A 23,797-nucleotide genomic window follows, 5' to 3' on the forward strand; every position below is an offset into this window, starting at 1 on the left:
TCCCTTTAAAATGTCCTAACTCTTATAACTGGCAATGTCTGGGCAAAGATGTGTCTCCCTAATTCCACTTAGATTTATTCTTGACTATCTTACACTGAGACGCCCTATCATGGGGCCTGCTGATAACAGGGATTGTCCAGGTGGGATTATCCCTGGGTTGTTTTGCTGCACAGAACCATTATTGCCTTCTCTGCTGACTGTTACCTGTTTTAGCACTGGATTGACATTTTAATCGTGAATTTTAGGATAAGGAACTCACAGGGGAGTCCTTCCCCACTCCCTTTGCTGTGTCAGGTGCATGGGATTGTTGGAAGGTGGGTACAGTGAATTGGTTGGTGGGGAGGGGGGGTGCAGGATGTACATAGTCACTTGACCTCCGGTGACTTTGGTTACCCCTTGGGTTTTCAGTTCTCTTTTATTTTCAGGGGATATAATCTGCAGGTAGAAGCGCAGCTTTGATGTCAGTAGGAAGACTGATAAATGTGCTTGTGTTGAGCTGAGTGAGTTGCTGGGAGCTTGGAGGGGGATGGGTTAATGGCTCAGAGAGGCCTACAAATTCCGAAAGGGTGGCTCACCTCATTGCTGCAACAGGAAGTGATGTTAGTGCTGAGTTAATGAACACACCTTGAGCACCTGACCATTAGCAGCTATTACTGAGCACAGGAACAAAGGGAGATATATACAGGCGACAAGTTAGAAGGGAGCAGTAGAGAAAGTTTGTTTTGAGGTGGGAAGAAATCTTTAAAAGATGGAGGAACAGGAGAAGTCCTCCTGGAGAATGGGACTGCTAAAGACTTTTGATTCAGATGAGTTTATGAGCTGGGAAAAGATTGGATCTGGTGGATTTGGACAGGTTTACAAGATTCGTCACGTTAACTGGAAAACATGGCTGGCCATCAAATGTCCTCCAAGTCTCCATGTAGATGAGAAGTAAGTTGCTGACTTGGGTCTTATATTGAAATTTTGAACATTCCTGTTGTTGGTGTGTGCTGTTTGTTGAATGCGGCTTCGATAATGTGCTCTTCAAAATTGAAATAGTTATCAACTGTTCTTGCAGCAACCTGTGAGAATGTTGCCTGTGTACTGCATGGGGAGTGCTAACTTTCAGTTTAACCCTCCTATTCTCTGTTTTATTTTATTGCTGGTCCTATTTCCCCTGCTCTGTGTGTGCGACATATTGGATTTAAGCTGTGGATGATTGTTTCCTCACAAGAATAATTCTTGTGATGATACAATCACAGAATCATACAGCACAGAAGTGGCCCTTCAGCCCATTGAGTCTACACCAGTCTCACCTTCCCGCAGTAGGCCCATAGGCTTAAACGTTGTGACAGTTTTAAGTGCTTGTTCAAATACTTATTCAAGGATGTGGGGTTACCAACCCCCACTACTCTCCCAGGCACTGAATTTCAGACCCTCACCACTCTCTGGGTGAAAGAATGTTTTCCTCCAATCTCCTCTAAACCTCCTGCTTTTCAGTTTTTAAAAGTGCACCCTCTTGCTCCCTACCCTTTGATTAAGGGGAACAGCTGCGTTCTACTCATGCTGTCTGTGCCCCTTGTAATGTTATACACCCTGTATCAGGTTCCCCCTTCAACGTTCCCTGTTCCAAAGAAAACAACCCAAGCTTATCCAGCCTCTCTTCATAGCTGTGTCCTGGTGAATCTCCAGTGCAGTCACATCCTCCCTATGGTATGGTGGCCAGAACTGTAAACAATACTCCAGCTGTGACCTAACCAAAGTTCTGTACAGCTCCGACATAACCTGGCTGCTCTTATAACTTATGCCTCAGCTCATAAAGGCAAACATCCATATTCCTTCTTAACCACCCTATTAACCTGTCCTGCCACCTTCCGTTGACAAACACCCCAAGATCCCTGTTTGTCTGAGCTCCCTAGTGTCCTGCCATTCATTGAGTACTCCCCTTTCTTGTTATTTCTTCCAAACTGCATCAGCTCAAACTTATCAGAGTTAAATTCCATCTTCCTCTGATCTGCGCCACTTATATCTTTCTGTGTACTAAGATGATTGATCCAATATCTGCAAGTATATCCCCCTGGTTAATTAGCTCTCCTTTCTGCAAAGTGTTGGTTTTCTTTTCAGATATAATTTTATCTGGCCCAGTTGGTAATCATTACATGTAAGTTAGGATTGTCAATCAGAACTGTAGAGACAGACAAGCCTAATCATGTCCTGACCCAAGGCAATGCATGTATTCATGACTGGAGTCACGGAATATGACATGCTGACTGTCTCCCACCCCCCTGGGATTTTATTGTCTACATCACTGGCAGCCATGCATTCAAACATAACCCTAAAAACTGACATTCCCTTTCTAACATCTCACACTACTGCCTCGCCCAGGACTCTCCCTGAGACAGTAAATAAAAGTGTAGTATTGTGAGTTCTGGACCCTTGAAATAAAAACAGGACATGCTGACAACTCAACAGATCTGGTAGCATCTGTGGAGAGAGAAAACAAATTAACATTTTGAGTCTGTTATGACTTCTCCAGAATGCAGTTCGAAACTCTGTTTCTCTCTGCACAGATGCTGACAGGCCTGCTGAGTTTCTCCAGCTCTTTAACTTCCTCACACCTAACTTCATCAAACAATTGGTCAGCTGCCCGAATGTCTTCTGGGTGTTGACCTTTATCGGATTCTGTGAAGTGACTTGGGATGTACTCAGGGTGCTACATAAATGCAGGCTTTTACCTGTATTGTGTCAGGCCTTTAAGTTTGAGTTGTGTGGGGTTGGGAGTGGGGAGAGAGAGAGAGAGAGAGAGAGAGAGAGTTCTTCAAAAACTGACCCTTCAGTTTTTTTTGTTCCATTTATCTCTTTCTCTGTCAGTTTGTTTTTCTGGCTGTGTATTGTTCTTCTGTTTTGTGTATTCTCTTTAGTTTGAGCATTACAGCATGAGGGTCATGTTACAGGATGATGTTGAACAAGAAATTCCATAAATAAGTGTTTGCTTCAACCAGACTGGTCGTTTTTTTTTTTTTTCTCAGTTAATTTTTAACTTGTTGTTATGTATAAATTAATCCGTTACTAGATTCTATCTGGCATGAATGTGAATCACATCTAATGTCACGGGAATAGTAGGAACTGCTGATGCTGGAGAATCTGAGATAACAAGGTGTAGAGCTGGATGAACACAGCAGGCCAAACAGCATCAGAGGAGCAGGAGGAGCAGGAAGGCTACTCCTGCTCCTCTGATGCTGCTTGGCCTGCTGTAATTATCCAGCTCTACACCTTGTAATGTCATGGGAATGCTGGCAGAGATTTAGCAGTGAAATGGAGAGGCCTTTACTGCCCCAGGCTCCATTTACCACCCTCCTACTCTCTGGATTGGTGAGAATGGTAGGCAATCATCAACAATTAGAATTTGTATAGCATGGGCAAACTATATCCAGAGGTGATTAACAAGGGCATTGTTAAACAAAATTTGGCAATTTGAGCCACATAAGGAGATTTAGAATTAGCTTTATTGTCACATGAACTCACACGAATACAGTGAAAAGTTTTTACAAGCCACCACTTACGGCGCTATCTTAGGTACCAAGGTACTGATTCTTAAGTAGAAATTCTTTGGGGAAAAAAATTTGAAAAGTAAAGAAATAGGTCCAGTGATGAATTAGTAAAATAAGAGAAATAAGAGTTCAGAATAACAGAGATAACAAGTGTAGAGCAGGATGAACACAACAGGCCAAGCAGCATCAGAGGAGCAGGAAAGCTGACATTTCGGGTCTGGACCCTTCTTCAGAAATGTTATTCTTTAGAATGACAGTCCTTTGAACCCAGATTGCACTGGGTTTCACCTGGAGGCCACGAGTCCGAGTCCACGCTGAAGAAAAGAAATGCAACAGGTCAAAGTGTTAGATTTTTGTGGAGCAAGTGAGTGCATTCCCTCCTGGTTGCTGAGCCATGGAGAGCTGTGGTCAACTGGACTAAAGACTGCAGACAGGTCAAGAAGGGTGAGAAGCGCATGTTTACCTTTGTCACAATAAAAATGAAGAGGTTAGAGAGATTTAAAAGAAAGAATGAATTGCATTTTTGACCCATTTCTGAAGAAAGGTCTAGGCCGGAAACGTCAGCTTTCCTGCTCTTCTGATGCTGCTTGGCCTGCTGTGTTCATCCAGCTCTACATCTTGTTATCACATGTCCATCTCACCCTTCTTGACCTGTCTGCAGTCTTTAGTCCAGTTGACTACCGCTCTCCATGACTCAGCAACCAGGAGGGAATGCACTCACTTGGTTCTATTGTCCCCTGTGCAATCAAAGGCAGAGAAATATTTGCACCCCTGTTCCCACATCATTCCATTTGGAGTCCCTGAAGGATATATCTTGAGCTCTTTCCTATTTCTTGTTTATTTACTATCCCTTAGCATCACCTGAAAATAGCAACAGGTTCCAAGTCTGTGGTGATGTGATCTCACTGCCACCTCCCTCCATCTGGGAGTTGCTATGTTTGTCTGTTTGTTTGTTTGTGTGACATCTAGTATTGGCTGAGCAGAAATGTCCTTCAAAAGAAGTAGCATTAATACTTGCCTTCCAGTTCGGCATTCAAACTCAACTCAGGCTGAGTTAGGGAGAGGCAGTGCTTTTGTGGTAATGTTACGGGCCTAGTTACCCAGAATGCAAGGCTAACATTCTCTGCTCCCTTCTCCCAGTCCAATCTGTCTCCCTCTGGACTTGTTGCTCCAACCCTGACCTTGTTGCTCCAACCCTGACCTTGTTATCGAACCTAGCTGTGAGGGCAATGAAGTTGTCGTCTAGCATGCTACCCTCTACCTGGCAGAGGTCAAACTCCAGCCTTCAGATACTCACTCCTCTCTCAGTTGATCATGTAAAGTCATTATATTCCTACCAGACCATTGGGCTGCTTCTCTCATTAGAGAGAGGGAGAGACAAATGATGGCAGTTTAATCTGAGGGTCACCACGCCTCAGGTGAGGGATGAGGTTGAGAAAGAGAGTCCTTTATGGCATCCTCAGTTGATGAAGGAATTAAACCCATACTGTTGATATCACTGTGTTGTAAACCAGCTGTCCAGCCAACTGAGCTAACTTACCCTGGATCGTGACTCCACCACTGAATATTAGTCTAGTTTCCAGCACTGTCACTGACCTCATCTCCTCTGGAGATCTTCCGTCCACTACTTCCACCTCATAGACCCCAACCCCACATAGCCTGCATCTACCTCTCTCCCAAACTCCACAAACAGGACTGCCCTGGCAGACTCATTGTTTCAGCCTATTCCTGCTCCACTGAGCTTATGTCTTGCTATCTTAACTTGATTTTTCTTTTACCCCCACCCCTAGTCCATTGTCTGTTCCAACTGACATTCTTGATTCTTCTGATGCTTACCGTCAAATCCCACAGTATCCTCCTCTTCACCATGAACATGCAATCCTCTCCATGTCCATCCCACATCAGGATGATCTGAAGGCTCTCTGCTTCTGCCTTGAAAGAAGTCCTGAGCCGTCCCTGTCCTACCACCACCCAACCCTCAACAACAAAAGCAAAATTTTCTGGAAAAGCTCAGCAGGTCTGGTAGCATGTGGAGAGAAATCAGAGTTAACGTTTCGGGTCAAGTGACCCCCTCCTCAGAACCACCCTCCTTCACCTAGCTGAGCTCACTCTCGATTTAAACAACTTCTTCTTCTCTTAACTTGTTTCACTTTCTCCATGTCGAAGGTGTAGTTATGGGTGCCTGCCTGGGTCCCAGTTATGCTTGTCTTATCGTGGGGTATATGGAAAAAGAACTGTGGATGTTGGAAATCAGGAACAAAAACCAAAATTGCTGGAAAATATCAACAGATCTGACAGCATCTATGTAAACAGAGTAAACAGTTATAGGGTTATGCAGCATGGAAACAGACCCTTCCGTCCAACTCGTCCACGTGGACTGAGTTTCCCAACGAAACTAGTCCCACTTACCTGTGTTTGGCACCATATCCATCTAAACCTTTCCTATTCATAAACCTATCCAAATATTTTTTTAAACATTGTAACTGTACCTGCATCTACCACTTCCTCTGGCAGTTCATTCCACATACAAACCACCCTCTGTGTGAAAATGATGCACCTCAGATCCCTGTTAAATCTTTCTCCTCTCACCTTAAAAATATGCCCCCTAGTTTTGAACTCCCCCACCCTAGGGTAAAGACCTTTGCTATCTATGCCCTTAATGATTTTATAAACATCTATAAGATCACCCCTCAGCATCCTTCAGAATGTCCTGAAGGAAGGTCACTGGACCCAAAACATTAACACTGCTTTCCCTCCATAGATACTGTCTGACCTGTTGAGATTTTCTAGCAATTTTTAGGAGTTTCAGTTCAGAATTTTCTCAAGGTTAACATACAGGTTTAGTTGGCAATTAAGAAGGCAAATGCGAAGTTGGCATTCATTTTAAGAAGACTTGAACACAAGACCAGAGATGTACTGATGAGGCTGTATAAGGCTCTGGTCAGACTGTATTTGGAGTATTGTGAGCAGTGTTGGGCTGTATATCTAAGGAAGGATGTACTGGCATTGAAGAGGGCCCGGAGGTGGTTTACAAGTGTGTGGTTTACAAGAATGATCCTGGGAGTGAAGAGCTTGTCAGACAAGGAGCGGTTGAGGACTCTGAGTCTATACTTGATGGAGTTTAGAAGGAGGAGGGGGGGAATCTGATTGATTGAAACTTACAGAATACTGAGAGGCCTGGATAGAGTGGACTTGGAGAAGATGTTTCCACTAGTGGGAGAGATTAGGGCCTAAGGGTACAGGCTCAGAATGAAAGGATGACCTTTTTAGAACTGAGATGAGGAGGAATTTCTTCAGCCAGAGTTTAATATATGGAACCCATTGCCACAGAAGGCTGTGAAGGCCAAGTCATTAAGTATATATAAGACAGAGATAGATAGGTTCTTGATTAGTAAGGGCATCAAGAATTCCAGGGAAAAGGCTGGAGAATGGAGTTATGAAGTATGTCAGCCATGATCAAATGGTAGAGCAGACTTGATGGGCCAAATGGCCGAATTCTGCTCCTATATTGTGTAATTCTGTCTCCAATACATGGATAATGGCTTCGCTGTGGCTTCCTGCTCTCATCCAGAATTGGAAAAATTAATGTTCTGCATTCCATTTCCATTCTTCTCTCACCTTCACCTGATCCATATTTGACTCTTCCATTCCCTTTCACACCTTGCCTTCACCATTCCCATTTCTGGGATAGGCTGTTCACCAATACCTAGTAAAAACCTGCTGACTTGACTGTACCTCCTCACACCCTGCTCCCTGAAAGGACTCCATTCTGAACTTTGAATCTGTCCAATTCCATCACATCCGCTTGGACAATGCCACCTTCTACTGAGGTGCCTCTGACATGTCCTTGTTTTTCCACAACCAAAGACTTTACTTTCCACCCTCTAGTCTCCATATCCAAAGGGTTATACCCTGCTATTTCCAACAGGATACCCAAACATGTTTTCTCAACCCTTCTCACTGTCAACATTCCACAGGGGCTGTTCCCTGGGCAATTAGGGATGAACAAATAAATGCTGGCCTAGTCAGTGATGCACACATTCCATGAATGAGATGATAAAACACTGAGGTTGAGTTTTCCTTTTAATGTTCTCTTTAAGGATAGCCTTTAAAATCATTGAATAAAGGCAAAAAGGTGTGGTGGAAATCTGAAACAAACACAGAGAATGCTGGAGAAATTCAGCAGGTCTGGCAGCATCTGTGGAGAGAGAAACAGAGTTTGTTTAACTTTTGATATGACTCAAAATATTGCGTGTTTGGTGATGGTATCAATGTGTGAAGTTGCATTGGACTCAACCTTGACTCTTAGATTGAGTTTATTCATCTTTGGCCAGTCATTCATAGATCATAGAATCCCTACAGTGTGGAAACAGGCCCTTCGGCCCAACAAGTCCACACCGACCCTCAGACATCCCACTCAGACCCATCCCTTATAATCTACATATCCCTGGACACTATGGGCAATTTAGCATGGCCAATCCACCTAGCCTGCACATCTTTGGACTGTGGGAGGAAACCGGAGCACCCGGAAGAAACCCACACAGACACAGGGAGAATGTGCAAACTCCATACAGACGGTCGCCCGCGGGTGGAGTTGAACCCGGGTCCCTGGCACTGGGACGCAGCAGGGCTAACCACTGAGCCACCATTGTTTGGCCTCTGATGACAATGTCTACAAGTTTTCAACCGTAAAGGTTATTAGTGAATGAGTTGTATCTTTTCCCAACAATCTGTTGCATGACTGTTGAAGAAATGCAAATAAAATGTGTGGTCAGCCTTTAGTTTTGTTTGACTGGGTGGGTCATCACTGAGTGCAGCATTTTCAGGGCCACAGTGTCCAGCTGGTCACGAGGACAGTTGCATTTACAGTCACTTCATTCTGCTAATCACTACTTTATTGTCGACTCTACTTTTAAACAGTACCCACGAGCACAACAGAGCTGGGCTATTTTAAGATCAGTGGGTTAATGTACAACTTGGCTATTTCTTTCACCGATGTAGGAGAAGAAAGATTTAATTTTTTTAAATAAAAGAAGTGCTAGTTAAATTGAAAGGGTTGATGTCTTTAAAATTCCTTGCAGATCTATGAGGTGAAACTTCAGGATCAATGGCAATGCAGGACTGTACGTTGTTTCAATGTGCATAAATAGATTGGGTAGTGTAATTCCATGTATATTTCTGAATCAAGACAGATCTAAAATAGGCATCACTTTGGTTCAGTTTGCAGAACCTTTGCTGCATTCAGAAAGAAATCTGAAAACTGAGCTGTTCTCACATTAAAATTCTCACAAGAGCTTATCTGGCCATTATCACACTGCTGTTTGTAAGTCCTTGCTGTGCATAGATTGGCAACTGTTTTCTGTATTTAGAGCAGTGACTACACTTTCAAAATAGTTCACTGGTTGTACTAAAGCTTGTGAAAAGAAAACAAAGACAAATTTGCATTTCCATAATACCTTTCATCATCAGTGATATCTCAAACTACTTTACAATTGGAGGTTTTTGAAGTGTAGTCACGATTGTAATGTAGGGAATGCAGTAAACTGTTTTGCTCACTGCAAACACAGACTGCAATGTGATAAGGCTGTTATGATGTTGACTGTTGAGAAAAAGATAAGGGTGAAGTCCCCTGCTCTTGTTTTAAAATAGTAACACTGGATATATTTACGTCCCACCCAAGTAGCCAGAGGCTTTTGATTTAACAAGTCATCTGAAATATCTGTCACTGTGGAACTCAGTACTGCTCTGCTGCACCAGCCTTCACTTTTATATTCAACCCTGGGATGGAAATTGAACCTGGAACCTTGTGATTTTGAGATTTAGGGAGAGAATTTCAGGGTGGGACACGTGTGTTTGTTGAACCAACCACAACCAGGTAATGTTTGGGATAGAGTGCAGCCTCCAATCCTCTTTCCTACTTTTTTTAAAGCCGAGAAAAGGTTTGACATCCCCTGGTGGGGCACAATTCTCATTTTCTTTACACTGTCTAAGGGCTGTGTTTTGTTAATGGTGATAGAGACGAGCAGAAATTGCTGCAGAAACTCAGCAGGCCTGGCAGCATGTGTGGAGAGAAAGCGGAGTGATCCTTCTTCAGAACAGTGACAGAGAATGGACTGATTGTGAATGGTAGCCGAAAAACAGACTTGTCCTATCAATAAGAGATAGTAAGAACTGTCGATGCTAGAGTCAGAGATAATAGTGTGGAGCTGGAGGAACACAGCAGGCCAGGCAGCATCAGAGGAGCAGGAAACTTGATGTTTCGGATTGGGACCTTTCTTCAGAAATAGTTTATTGCATGACAGCAAGTTACTTAGGCAAGTTAATCATAATGATAAAGGTTATCAGGAGGCAGAGATGAAATGTCTGACCCAATCTTGAGTTGAGATCCTATCTTCTCCACACAGCACTGTGTGATGTCATCAGATTGGGTGGATCCTAATGCAGTCCCCACCATTAACTCTTTCAGAGTCATTATCTTGTATAACAGCATATAGGCAGTGGATGGTATGCCTGTCAACAGGGTGAGGTGAAAACTGGGATGCTCATGGAGTTGGAGTTGGACAATGCAGAGGCCTCAGGCAGTTACAGGGTTGGAGGGGATTACAGAGATAGGGAGGAGGAGGAGGAGGAGGGGTTGAAAAACCAGATCAAGAAGCAACGAAAGAATGAAGGCGCCAAAGGAAATTCCTCATGAACTTCTCAGCTTTAGTGAAACTTGGCACTTTAACATTTGGCCTTCATTTCCATTGTTGCGATATCCATGGCTCAACCATCAGGTACCAAGGTCCTGCGCTCTGAAAATCTTTCTTTTGAAACCTCTCTTTCTCTCTCTCTCCTTTATTGAAGAAATTTCTTAAAACTTGATCAAACTTTTGGTCAGTTGTGCTAATATCTCCTTACTCTGCATGTTAGACAGACACCAGGATGGTTGTCTCCAGGGTAAGGTTTGTAATGGCATGTTTGAGGGTTTAATTGTCATGCGCATCAGACGATCTGTTGAAGTCTGGGGATTTGGCTAACATACTAAACAAGTGCTGCACAACTATATTTGCCAAGGCTTTGCAAAGCTAAATTAGGAAATTTCATGAGACGAAACACAATAGTGCTGGTGAGGCTGGCAGTACTTCAACAATAGCAACTGATATAGCATCTCTAATGTGATGAGTCATCCTCGGGCATTTCACAAGTGAGTTTTTAAAAGAAGCATAAAAGTATTGCACTGATATATCTAAGGTAACATTAGATCAGATGCTAAGAACAAAGAACAGTACAGCATGAGAGCAGATGGCTTAGTGACATTGTCGCTGATGATCCAGAGACGCAGATAAAGTTCTGGGCACCCGGGTTTAAATTCCACCATGGCAGATGGTGGAATTTGAATTCAATATTAAGAGTCTAATGATGGCTGTGAATCCATTGTTGGAAAAGCCCATCTGGTTGACTAATATCCTTGAGAGAAATAAACTGCCTACATATGACTCCAGGCCCACAGCAACGTGGTTGACTCTTAACTGCCCTCTGGGCAATTAGGGCTGGGCAATAAATGCTGCCTAGCCAGCAACGCCCTCATCCTGTGAATGAGTATATGAGGAAAGAAAAGGTCCTTTGGCCACCAAAACTGTGCTAAACACATGATGCCTTTCCAAACTGAAAACCTTTGTATCCCTCTTTTCATGTCTGTCAAGATGCCTCTCAAATGTTGCGGTTGGATCTGCCTCCGCCACCTCCTCTGCCAGCGCATTCCAGGCACTTATCATTCTATGTTTTTTAAAAAAAGCCTTGCCTCTCACATTTACTTTAAACTTTTATCTTAAACCTATGTCACTTAGTAATTGACATTTCTACCATGGGGAAAGAGCTCTGTCTATCCATTCTACCCATGCCTCTCATAATTTTGTAAACTTTCTATCGAGTTGCCCCTAAGCCTCTGCTGTTCCAGTGAAAACATACCAAATTTATGCAATCTCTCCTCTGGGCTAATAATGTCCAAACAAGGGAACAGCCTTGTAAACATTTTCTTATACCCTCACCAAAACCTCCACATCCTTCAGGCAGTGCGGCAACTAGAACTGTACACAATAAGAGCTTGGGCAAAGTGGTGGGTTTTCCAATGTATCTTCAAGAAGAACAGTAAAGGTAAAGAAATGGACACGTTTAGGGAAGGAATTCCAGTTCTTGTGGCCTAGGCAACAGAAGGCACGGTCGCCAGTGGTGAAGAATTAAAACTAGAGATGTACAAGGGGCCAGAGAGAAGTGGAGAGATTTAGAGGGTTGTAGGCTGGGAGAACTACAGAGACAGGAAAAGGTGAGGTAATGGAAGGGTTTGGAGAGAGAGTTGAGAATTTTAAATCAAGATCCTGCTTGACCAGGAGCAACCACAGGTCAGAGCAGAGGGATGATAGGGAAACTGGACTTGTTGGGAGTTAAGACAAGGACAACACAATCTTGGTTAACATACGGTTTATGGAGGATAGAATGTGGGAGACCAGGTAAGAAGGGGTTAGTAACAAAGAAATGAATGAGTCTGGATCATCTTTGCTGAGGGAAATTGCAGAGATAATCAACAGATTAAAACAGATTAGCTGGTCATTAATCATATTATTCGAGGGAGCTTGCTATGTGCAAATTGGCTGTAACTGTTATAAAGCAAAAGACACACAATTCTTCAAAAAGTGTTTTGGGTATAAAGTGTTTTGGATATCAGGAGGGTGTGAAAAACAATTTAATGCAAACTCTTCCTGTTCTTTTTAATGGAACAGAATTTATTTTCTGTTCCTTGTAAAATCTGTCATGGAAAATAGACCAGCTTCTTTTGATTTATATGGTTCCCAAATAAAGATTTGCTCCCAGTATAACCTAGATGTGGATTGTTGTTGATCCTGTTCCAAAACGAAATTTTAACTTCCTATTTTGCCCAAATTTCCACCTGTTTGGAGGGTAAAGTTGTACTCACCACGCCTTGTCAGATGTCTGAAACGAAATCCAAGACATTCAATTCAAGTACAAGCAACTCATGAGCTTAACTTGTGTACAAGTATTCAAATGACATTTCACTCAGAGGTTAAATTTCAGTTGTTAAGCTTAGTCTCGGTCTGCAATTTTGTCAGCAGAATGGATAAAATTTGCTTAATGGTTCATCATTAACTTTCAACATCATGTTCTTTTCATAACATTATAAACTTTGTGATCTGGTTGTGTTATTGGACTAATAATCCGGTTTCAAATCTCATGACAGCTGCTGAGGAAATTACATTTGATCAATTATGCTAGATCCAGAAATAAAATCTAACATTTGTAATAAGTCTACTGAACCCATCTGGTTCACCTAATGTGCTTTTTAAGCAAGGGAATCTGCTGAGCACCCCCTGTCTGATGTGTATGTGAATACAGGTTCATTTGTTACTGTACTCTGAAATAGTTTAAGTCAAGAATGTGGTTCATCACCACTAACTGGGGATGGTTATTGATGCCCACACTTTGTGAACAAATAATGGTGTAGTGTGACATTGTCGTGTTAGCAGGTCTCGGGGTGTATTGTATGTGGTCTCCCCGAACTCAGAAAACTACTGAATAATTGCCTTTATCTTTGCTGGGCAGTGCATTTAGCTATTAGACTGTTAGACAAAATAGACTTGGCAGTCTAAGGGGAGATGATGCTCTGTCTAGGTGGGGTTACTGAGCTCAGCAATGTGGAGAAGTTAAATTGGCACGCACACTGGCAATGACCTATTGGCTGCTGGAGATGGGTGATGATTCTGCCTGTAGTCATGTCAGTTCCCCTCAGTTATCTCAGAGGGTCTGGCAGGATCCAGGAAAGAATGCAGAGTTAATGTTTCAACTTCAGTGAACCTTCTTCAGAACGGACCCAAAACGTTAACTCTGCTTTCTCTCCACAGACCTGCTGCCAGACCTGCTGAGTTTCTTGAGTAACTGTTGATTTTGTTTCAGATTTCCAGCATCTATAGTTCTGGAGTTAGAGTCATACAGCACAAAATGGATCCTTCAATCCAACTTGTCCATGCCAACCAGATATTCCAATCTGATCTAGTCCCATTTGGCCCACCTAAAACCTTTCTATTCATGTACCCATCCAGATGCCTTTAAAATGTTGTAATTGTACACACCTCCACCTCTTCCTCTGGCAGCTCCATTCAGGCACCACCCTCTGCATGAAAAAGTAACTCCTCGGGTCCTTTTAAACCTTTCCACTCTCACATTAAACCTATGCCCTCTACTTTTGGACTCCCCTACCCTGGGAAAAAGACCTTGGCTATTCACTCTATCCGTATCCCTTATGATCTTATAAACCTATATAAGGTCACCCCTCAGCCTCTGACGCTCCAGGGTGAAGAAAGTCACAACCTATTAATCCTCTCCCTATAACTCAAACCATACAGTCCTGGCAACATGCTTGTAAATATTTTTCCTGCGCCCTCTCGAATTTAACAACATCCTCCCTATATTCTTTGTTTTTGTTTTACCCTAAATTATCTGAGCAGTGACTCATGGCATTCTTCACGTCATCGGTGCTGACACATAATGCTGTGAATCTGAAACAAAAATTGAGAATTCTGCAAACACTCAACAGATCAGGCAGCATCTGGGAAGAGAAAAATATTTCAGATTGGCAACCAATCCCCTCCACACCCACCAATCCTATACCTCTTGAATCAAACATTGTAAAGTTAATCCAAGTTTATTTTGCAATTGTTTCTAATCCCTGATCTCTTGATGTTCTGTTAGTGCGATGCTAATTCTTAGAATCATAGGATCCCTACAATGCAGAAGGAAGCCATTTGGCCCATTGAGTCTGTACCAACCCTTCAAAGAGCATTCCATCCAGAACCATCACTACAGTCCCCCAATCCCCGTAAGTCTTTCCAAAATCTCTACTTTAGATCCAATGTTTATTCTGTTATTATTGTGACTTGCCTATGGTATTTTATTTATAAAGTATGTATATATTACAGGAACGGACAATGAATGCAGCTCTTACCAGCTACACCCACATCCTATGAATGAATAAAACAAATACTCAGATGTTAGTTCTGCCTGATTAAGCAACACTTAAAACAAAATCAGAATTTTAAAAATTAATCGTGGCTAATCCACCTAGACTGCACATCCCTGCACACTATGGGCAATTTATCATGGCCAATCCACCTAACCTGCACATCTTTGGACTGTGAGAGGAAACCATTGAGCCCAGAGGCAACCCACACAGACGCGGGGAGAATGTGCACTCGAGGCTGGAATTTAACCTATGTTCTGGGTGTTAATTCTTCAAAGCACAAAGTTGGAGATAGTATCCAATAAATGCTTGATGCATTTCTCAGGGATGCTCAAATGAACCTCATTGGGCCAGCTGAGAGATCCTGATGGCTTGCAGAGTTTGAGGAGGTCACAGAGATGGGGACAGGCACAGCCTCAGAGGGATTTGTGAACAAGAGTTGGAATTTTAAAAATTAGTGTTGCTTAATCAGACAGAACAAACATATGGGTATTTGTTTTATTCATTCATAGGGTGTGGGTGTAGCTGGTTAGGGCTGCATTCGCTGTCTATTCCTGTAATATAAAGATATTTTGAAAAAAACACCCACAGGCAAGTTGCAATAATGACAGAATAAACATTGGATCTAAAGTAGAGATTTTGGAAAGGTGACTAAACATTTGTTCATCAGGGGCAGTTTTAAACACATCTAGAGGAAATGGTGGAGATACTAAGGGGTTCTAGGCATTGTTTTGAGTTCCTTTAGATTTATTTTGTAGGTCATTGAGCTATTTTTGAAATTGGTAGCTTTCCTGAGTTTTGCAAATTGTCACACATCAGATGATGGCAGTCTTATTGCTTTTCTTAGTGGTACTGGACAGTGCATGATTTGAACTATTGATCCGCAGGCCTGACCCAATGCTGTGAAGATGTGGGTTCAAATCCCACCATAACGCCTGCTGGAATTTAAATTTATCTGGAATATAGTTCCTGCTTCTGTAATAGTGACAATTAAAGCATCATCATTTTATTTTTAATCACTTGAACGTCAAAGAATGAGGGACGACCTGGGAGAGGTTTACAAACTTAAGAAAAGTATGGATAGAATGGATAATCAAGTCTTTTTTTTCCAGGGTAGAGAGGCCAATTACTAAAGGACGTAGGTTTAAAAGGGGGTAAGTTTAATGGAAGTGAGAGGCAGGTTTTCTACACAGTGTAATAAGTGCTTGGAATGCCCCGCCATAGGAGTTGGAGGTGGATTCAATTGTAATGTTTCAGAGGCATCTGGACAGATATATGAATAGGCAGGGAATAGAGGGATATGAGCTGTGTAAAGACAAAATACCTTTAGTTTGGAAAGACGTCCTATGACTGCGCAGTCTTGGGCTAAAGGACCTGTTCCTGTGCTGTACTATTCTTGTTCTTTATTATCAATTGTCATAAAAGCCCGTCAGGTTTGCTAACACCCTTTATGAAAGGAAGTCAGCCATTCTTGCCTAGTCCGGCCTACATGGGACTGCAGACCAACAGTTATGGACAAATGAAAAAGTACAGCACAGGAACAGGCCCTTCGGCCCTCCAAGCCTGTGCCAACCATCATGCCCTAATTAATTTAAAAACAAACCTGCCGTTTTTCAATCTGTATCCCTCTATTCATGTACCCATCTAGGTGCCTCTTAAATGTCTTCAATGTGCTCGCTTCCACCACCCCTTCCGGCAGTGCATTCCAGGCTGCTACCACCCTCTGTGTGAAAAACTTCTCTCACACATCTCCTTAAACTTTCCCCCTCTGACTTTGAACCTGTGCTCCCTTGTAATTGAAACTTCAACCCTGGGAAAAAGCCTCTGGCTACCCACCCTACCTATGCTTCTGATAATTTTGTAGACCTCTATCAGGTCTCCTCCCAGCCACCGTCTTTCCAGTGAAAACAATCCTAGGTCTTTTTAACCTTTCCTCATAGTAATATAATGGAGTCTGTAGCCTCTCAACTGGCCTCTGAAAAAGCCCCAGCAAACCCCTCTGTTCTGTGTCAGTTTCGGGGGTGGGGGGGCGTCAGCAATTGCATACCTTTGTCAGTGATGTCGTAGTCGACAAAATCCTATTGTTTCACAAAAATTGCTTTTTTCTTCGCGTTTAGAAGGTTTGAGAAAGGTCTAATTGGGGCCTTTTTTTTTAAAAAGAAAATGATAAACAGGAAACCAATTTTAAAAGTGTGAGGGAACAAAGAGAATTGAAGATATAGCCACACAAGTATTTGAGTGGGGCAGGACAAGTTGTGAAAACCATTTTCAAAAAAATGTTTACATGATATATATCAAAATTATAGAAATTGAGTGCAAAAGAGAGGAAGTTATACTAAAACATTCCAACTGGACTATTATATCCAATCTGGGTCAACACAGTGTGAAGCTGGAGGAACACAGCAGGTCAGGCGGCATCAGAGGAGCAGGAGAAGTCAATGTTTCGGGTCAGGACCCTTCACAGGAGTTGAACAGATTTAAAATAACGGTTTATTTGTCCAACAGACAAACCCCGTGTGTTTACATTAAAATCAATCTGACACAGTATCACCCCTACCTTAATACTCCTCTCTGCAGTACATCAAGCTCAATATTGATAAATAACAAAATAGAGGGCCATCCACCTCACTAATTAATTTATAAATGAAGAATCATAGAATGGTTACTGCATAGGAGAAGACCATTCAGTCCATCATGTCCATGCTGTCTAAGTGCAGCATCATTCCATCATTTTTTTGCAGTAGCCCTGCACATTCTTTCTTTTCAGATAACCCTTTTTTCAAAGCCAGGTTCCAGCACACACTCAGTGCATTCCTGATCATAACCACTTGCTGTTTTTAAAACATTTTTTCCTTCTGTTACCAATGGTTCTTTTGCCATTTGTCGTAAGTCAGTGTTCTCAGGTTCTCGAAAATTGCACCAATGTTTCTTTATAACTACGTTACGAATACTTTTAAAATCTGTTTTTCTTTCAAATATCCTTTCAACCTTGACTTCTCTAAGTAGAACTGTTCAAACTGCTCCAATCTGTCCCGGTAACTGAAGTCCCTCATCCTTGGAGGCATTCTTGTAGACCTTGACTGCGTCCTTTCTGAATTATACCATCCAGAATTGTATACACTTGAACTAATGTCAAATTAGCGTTTTATACAGGTTCGCCATAACTTTCTTGCTTTCTGCTCTATAGTTCTACTTGTGAAGCAAGTGTGCATTATTAATCTTTCCCAACCTGCCCTGCAACCTTCCATGATTTTTGCACATATATGGGTATTTTGGGTCCTGAATCGCATTTTAGTCTCACACAGTTTATTTATGTTGTCCCTTTCTGCCAAAATGAATTATTTATCAGAGGCTTGGAAGTATTCAACAAGTAAATCACTGACACCTGACTCCCGAAAGCCTGTCTGACATCTACAAGGCACAAATCAGGATTTGGTGATGGACTTCTCTCTTGCCTGGATGGGTGCAGCTCCAACAACACTCAAGAAGCTTGACAGCATCCAGCACAAAGCTGACTGCTTTATTGGTACCACGTCCACAAGCATCCACTCCCTTCACCACTGATGCTCAGTAGCAGCAGTGTGTACAATCTACAAGATGCACTGCAGAAACTCACCAGAACTCCTCAGACAGCACCTTCCAAACACATAACCCCTTCTATCTAGAAGGACAACTGTAGCAGATCCAGGGCAACACCATCACCTACAAGTTCTCCTCCAAGACACACCATCTTGACTCAAAAATATATCGCTGTTCCTTCACTGTGGCTGGGTCAAAACCGTGGAATTTCTTCCCTAAGGGCAATGTGGGTCAATCCACAGCATAAAAAACTGTGGCATTTCATAAAGGCAGCTCATGTTTGCCTTCACAAGCAGCTAGGGACAGGTAACTACTCCTTGCCCAGCTAGTCCACTGAATCAATACAATTCAATGTAGAAATTTTTTTTATATCTGCCACGTATCCACCTATTCCATTTGCCCGTTCATGTCTTTTTGAAGTCTATCACTATCCCCTGTACATTTCGCTACTTCCAAGTTTTCTGAGATTTTCTAAAGTGTGCCCTGCACAAATAACCTTAAGTCATTCAAAAGGATTTAAAGGAAGCCAGGGTCCTGAAGGCATTCTGTGGAGAATCCCATTTTATACCAGCCTGAAAAACGTCCGTATGCAATTCTGTTCCAGCCACTTGTCAAATTCTTATCAATGTTGCTACTGTCCGTTATTCCATGGGTAATAGTCACAGTTTTGCCTGTCAATCTTGACTTCCGATTTACCGATGTCAGATTTATTCTCCGATTGAAATTGACATTCCTCCATTTGGCCTGTATAACGGAGGGATAACCTCCAGTCACTCACTTCCTTCTAATTCAGGAACATGCCCATCTACAATATACTTTAACTGTCATTGTAGGAGTATAATGAAAAACTTTTTACAATGTCTGCCTTCTTATGGTGACATCTTAGGTACAAGTACCTCGGTACAATTCTTGGATGCAGCAGAGGGATAAAAGTAGTTGCTTAATAACATTGTTGAAAATAAGTTTAAAATAGGAATATATGAAGGGGTTAACATTACAATGTTCTAAGGTAAGGATTGTCCCCTCACACCGGCCTTCGCCCAGGCAGCAAGCCCTGGATGCTACTCCAGGGGCTTCTTCCCATGTGCTGTTGCGGAGCTTCCTCTTCTCCATGCTGTTCCGGGCTTGTAGCCCATGTGCTGCTCCAGGGCACATTGCTCGCGGTGTTCTGGGGTTTACGGGGCGTGCCTGCAGACCCCCAAGTGCAAGGCCTTGCTCCGGTCCTCCGCACCTCCAAAATCCGGGGGTTGGTGGGGGCGTGGAGGGAAAGGGGAAAAGAGAAGGAAATGGGATAAAGGGCCTGGCAAGCAGAGGGGCTCTAACTATAGTGTCCCATGCTGCTGCCACTTAAATCATTCTCAACTGTTTTCTCAACTTAACCAAATATTTTCAGGTCTTTAAATCTTTTCAAAAAACAAATTGAAAGAACTGTGGATGCTGGAAATCAGAAACAGATTCAAAAATTGCTGTAAAAGCTCAGCAAGTCTGGCAGCATCTGTGGAGAGAAAGCAGAGTGAACGGTTCGGGTCAAATTCTAAAGAAGAGTCACTGTACCTGAAATATTGACAATGATTTCTCTCCACAGATGTTGTCAGACCTACTGAGATTTTCCAGTAATTTCTGTTTTAACTCTTTAAACCACTTTTTTTTTGTTTTTGAAAGTCTTGGTGATGCAGTGTGGTGCATATCACTGAACCAGAAGCTCTGGGTTTAAGTACCACTCCAGGACTTGTTGACTGTGAAAGGGGCTTTTGTAACGTGACTGACAGTTTGATTATCGGCCTATAAATCCAGGGGTAGCATATCTGGTGATGTGAGTTTGCCTCCAGCAGGGTAATTTTGGTAGATGCAGCTCTCATTAACCCAAGTACCATCCAGTCATTTTGATGGTGTTGGTTTAGATCACACTGTTGCCATCACGATGTGAGTTTGCCTCCAGCAGGGGTATTTTATCGGATATGTTAAAGCTATGTTTTTTCAACCATTTTATGGGATTTGGATATCACTGGCTAGGCCAGCATTTATTGCAGAGGGCAGTTAAGAGTCAACCGTAATGCTGTAGGTCTGGACAGACATATAAAAGCTTCCATAGATGTACCAGATGTTAGGGCTGCTCTCTCATTAGAGAGAGACAACTGGTGGTGATTCAACCGGAGGGTCACCATCAGACAAGGAGAGATGTTGAGAATGTAGGGACATTCATGGTAACCTCAGCCAGTGCAGGAATTGAACCTGTGCTGTTAGCATCACTTCTACATTGCAATCCAGCCAAATGAGTTAATCAACCACCAGTGACATGTAACACAGTGTGGAGCTGGAGGAACACAGCAGGCCAGGCAGCATCAGAGGAGCAGGAAAGCTGACCTATTGGGTTGGGACCCTTCTTTAGAAATGTGTCTTTTTCTGAGTGGCAGGCAGTGACAAGTGGTGTACCACGAGCATCAGTGCTTGGTTACTATTCACAATAAACTAAATGACAAGGATGAGGAAACCAAGCGAAACGTTCCCAAGTTCGGGCAGGATTGCAGCTTGTGAGGAGGATGCCTGAAAACTTCCCTTTGATTTAGAAAAATTGAATGACGGGGCAAGTACGTGGCAGATGTAGAACAATGTGGTTCATTTTGAAATTATGCACTTGTGAAAAACAGAAAGATTTCTTTTAAATGGTGAAAAACTGGGAAGTATGGATGTATGAAGGGTCTCGACCCGAAACGTCAGCTTTCCTGCTCCTCTGATGCTGCTTGGCCTGCTGTGTTCATCCAGCTCCACACCTTGTTATCTCAGATTCTCCAGCATCGGCAGTTCCTACTATCTCTATCAGTGACATATAGACCAGACCAGTAAAGGATGACAAATTTCCTTCTCTAAAGGACATTAGTGAACTGGATGGGTTATCAGCCAGGAGATAATTGAACAGGGGAAGCAAGCTTGATGGGGTGAGACCTACCTGTGTCCTTACGATTATTCAGCAGCCATTCTGTTGCCATGGAACAAATAGTTGAAACCTCGCACGTGAAAAGACAAAACTGAATGCAGTGAAATCTCTTTTGGAAAAAACTTACACTCCAGGAAAGAAATTTTAAAATCATGGGGCAGCTACATTTGCAGTTGGCAAAAGACAGTAGAATATTTTCTTCATGTCTCAGAATAATAAATGAGCAAATTAGCAGGTATTTCAAAAAGGGCACACTGCTCTTGGCGCTGTCTTCTCTATTGACAAATGTAAGGACATGGCTGATAGTGAGAGACTGTCCTATGTAATTGCAATACTCCGTGTATGACTTGACACTCCCCACTCCGTCTGTAGCCAGATAATTACTTGGGACAGACAAATTAGAAACTGTCAAATTGGAAAATGACCCTTACCTGATCAGGACTAGCCCATGGAGTCACACTGGCCTACTTTACATAACAGGAGACTTCCCACTGATGTTTAAAGTGATGTCTGCCAGAAACAGAAACTTCTCTCCCCTTGGAAGCAATTCAGCACTCACCACATGAATTGGCTGTTTCTAAAGAGCCTCTACTCTCTGATGAAAGAACTGGCCAACTGATTTCTGCCCTTGTACAACATGTACATGTAATGCCTGAGCATCTCTGATCTGTTTAATTACAATGATTAGATTACATTAATATAACTCAATCGCTGCATGGTAAAATTGACTGCTTTTTGGTTAAGAGTTCTTCAAATGTTCTACATCCACTTGGGTAAAACTCGAACCTGCCAGTGGCACTTTTAAAATTTATTGATTAATTTACCTAGCCATTTCTCATTTTTATTTGAAGTTTGGAGATTATTAGATGTCTTTAAAACGTGAATGGTAACAAATTGAAATATGAGCTGCTGCTGGTCTACAGAATGGGATTCCTTTAGAATGGCTGTTTACAATGACATACGTGCACTCTGCACCTCTCTGAATCGCTTGTGTGCAGATTTCGGGGTGGGGTATGGCTGGAGTTTGGCCGGGTGGCAAGGGGCGATCAGGAGCCGGATTGAAGAATCCTTGGCTCAATGACTGCGGTGAGAGAAGTGAGTTCTGGTTTGTGGGGCACTAACACCAGCTGTGGAAGGAAAGGGACTGTCCATGCAGCACAGTCTCCACCTAAACTGTGCTCAGGAAGGTGTTCTTGCAAGCCACGTAACGAGTGAAGTGAACAGGATACTAAACTTAAATAGTGGAGGCAAGAGATCACATTTAGGAAGGTTAATATTTCAAAGCATTGAGTCCAGGTCAATGGGAAAGATATTGATACAAGACATGATGTTTGGAAGACAGGAAGGGATAGAGTACAAATCTTAAGAGTAAATCAACAGGTAAGACTAGAATTTTTGATGAGATTAAGAGGAATGGAGATGTTCCAGAATGAGGAAAAGTTGGACAGGTGAAGTTCATTTCTGTTGGAGTTTGGGTGGCTTAATTGAAACACTAACAAGGGTGTTGTCAGGGTTCGAGGGGTTGAACAATATAGGGAGAGGCTGAATAGGCTGGGATGTTTTTTCTTTAAGCGTCAGAGGCTGAGGGGTGACCTGATAGAGATTTATAAGATCATGAGGGGCATGGATAGGATGAACAGCCAAGGTCTTTTTCCAGGGTAAGGGAGCCCAAAACTAGAGGGTAAAGTTTTAAGCTAAGAGGGAGAAGATTTAACAGTTACCTGAGGTGTAACTTTTACATGCAGAGGGTGGTGCATGTGTAGAATGAACTGCCAGAGGAAGTGGTGGAGGCTAGTACAATTACAACATTTAGAAGGCATCTGGATGGGTATATGAATAGAAGGGTTTAGAGGGATATGGACCAAATGCTGGCAACTAGGACTAGGTCATTTGAGGATATCTGGTCAGTGCAGACATCCTGGCAACATCCTTGCCTGGCAACATGACTCTGGAGCTAGTGGGACTTGAACCTGGGCCTCCTGGTCCAGATGTAGGGATGCTATCACTGTGCCACGAGACTCCCTTCTTTTTTTAAAATCTGTTGGTGCTCATTAACCAGACTACTTTGAATTTTGGTGGATAGTAGTTTTATTTTAATCGACCCGTTTGGATATGTTGTGACACATCTCCGGGGCAGGTGGGACTTGAAAGTGGACCTTCCAGCTCAGAGGTAGGGAAGCTACCCCTGTGCCTCAGAATCTCCTCAGAATTTGGCATATGCTTGCTGCTGAGTGCTTCCCTTCTACGTAGGTGGCTTCTTAATTGAGCCGTAGTGGATCTAAGTTTTAACAATGTTAATTCCCGTGTGCAAATGAACTGGGGCCACTCGAGCAGGTTGAGTTGAGGAACATTAGTCAAAGTTTAATGAGGGAACAGTGTGTGATTGGGCATGTTGGAACAGGAAGTATATATCATGTACATCTCTGGGTGGCTGTTACTTAGTAAACTGATGTGCGTGACTGCCGTTGATTACCAGCCACACGGCGGTCAAAAGCCAATTCGACATAATTACATCAAGGATTTCTGCAACGCTCTTGTTGTGCTAATGGCAATAATTACATGTGGGCAAAATGGTGCCTTTGGCCCAGTGCCGACATTTAAATGCTGTTTGTGACGGGGAGATGTTTTTATAAGTACAGAAGTGGAATCGGTGGTTGATGGGAGGGTTTGCTGCCGTCAAGTGTGCTTTTCAAGCCGAAGCAATAGCTGCCAACAATGACTTACATAAATGCAAGTCATTGT

The 23,797-nt window shown here is 42.7% G+C and overlaps 1 protein-coding gene across 1 annotated transcript in view; it reads left to right on the plus strand.

Annotated features, from left to right (window-relative positions):
- The first annotated feature begins 600 nt into the window (after positions 1 to 600).
- Positions 601 to 23,797, plus strand: part of ripk4 (receptor-interacting serine-threonine kinase 4) — a 57,572-nt gene continuing 34,375 nt past the window's right edge. The window contains exon 1 of the mRNA XM_020529038.2: positions 601 to 930. Coding sequence (XP_020384627.1) covers positions 749 to 930 — 182 coding nt within the window. The 5' untranslated portion in view covers positions 601 to 748. The remainder of the gene's footprint in view (positions 931 to 23,797) is intronic.

The sequence above is a fragment of the Rhincodon typus genome, chromosome 11, assembly GCF_021869965.1.
Source record: "Rhincodon typus isolate 14 chromosome 11, sRhiTyp1.1, whole genome shotgun sequence".
NCBI lineage: Eukaryota > Metazoa > Chordata > Chondrichthyes > Orectolobiformes > Rhincodontidae > Rhincodon > Rhincodon typus.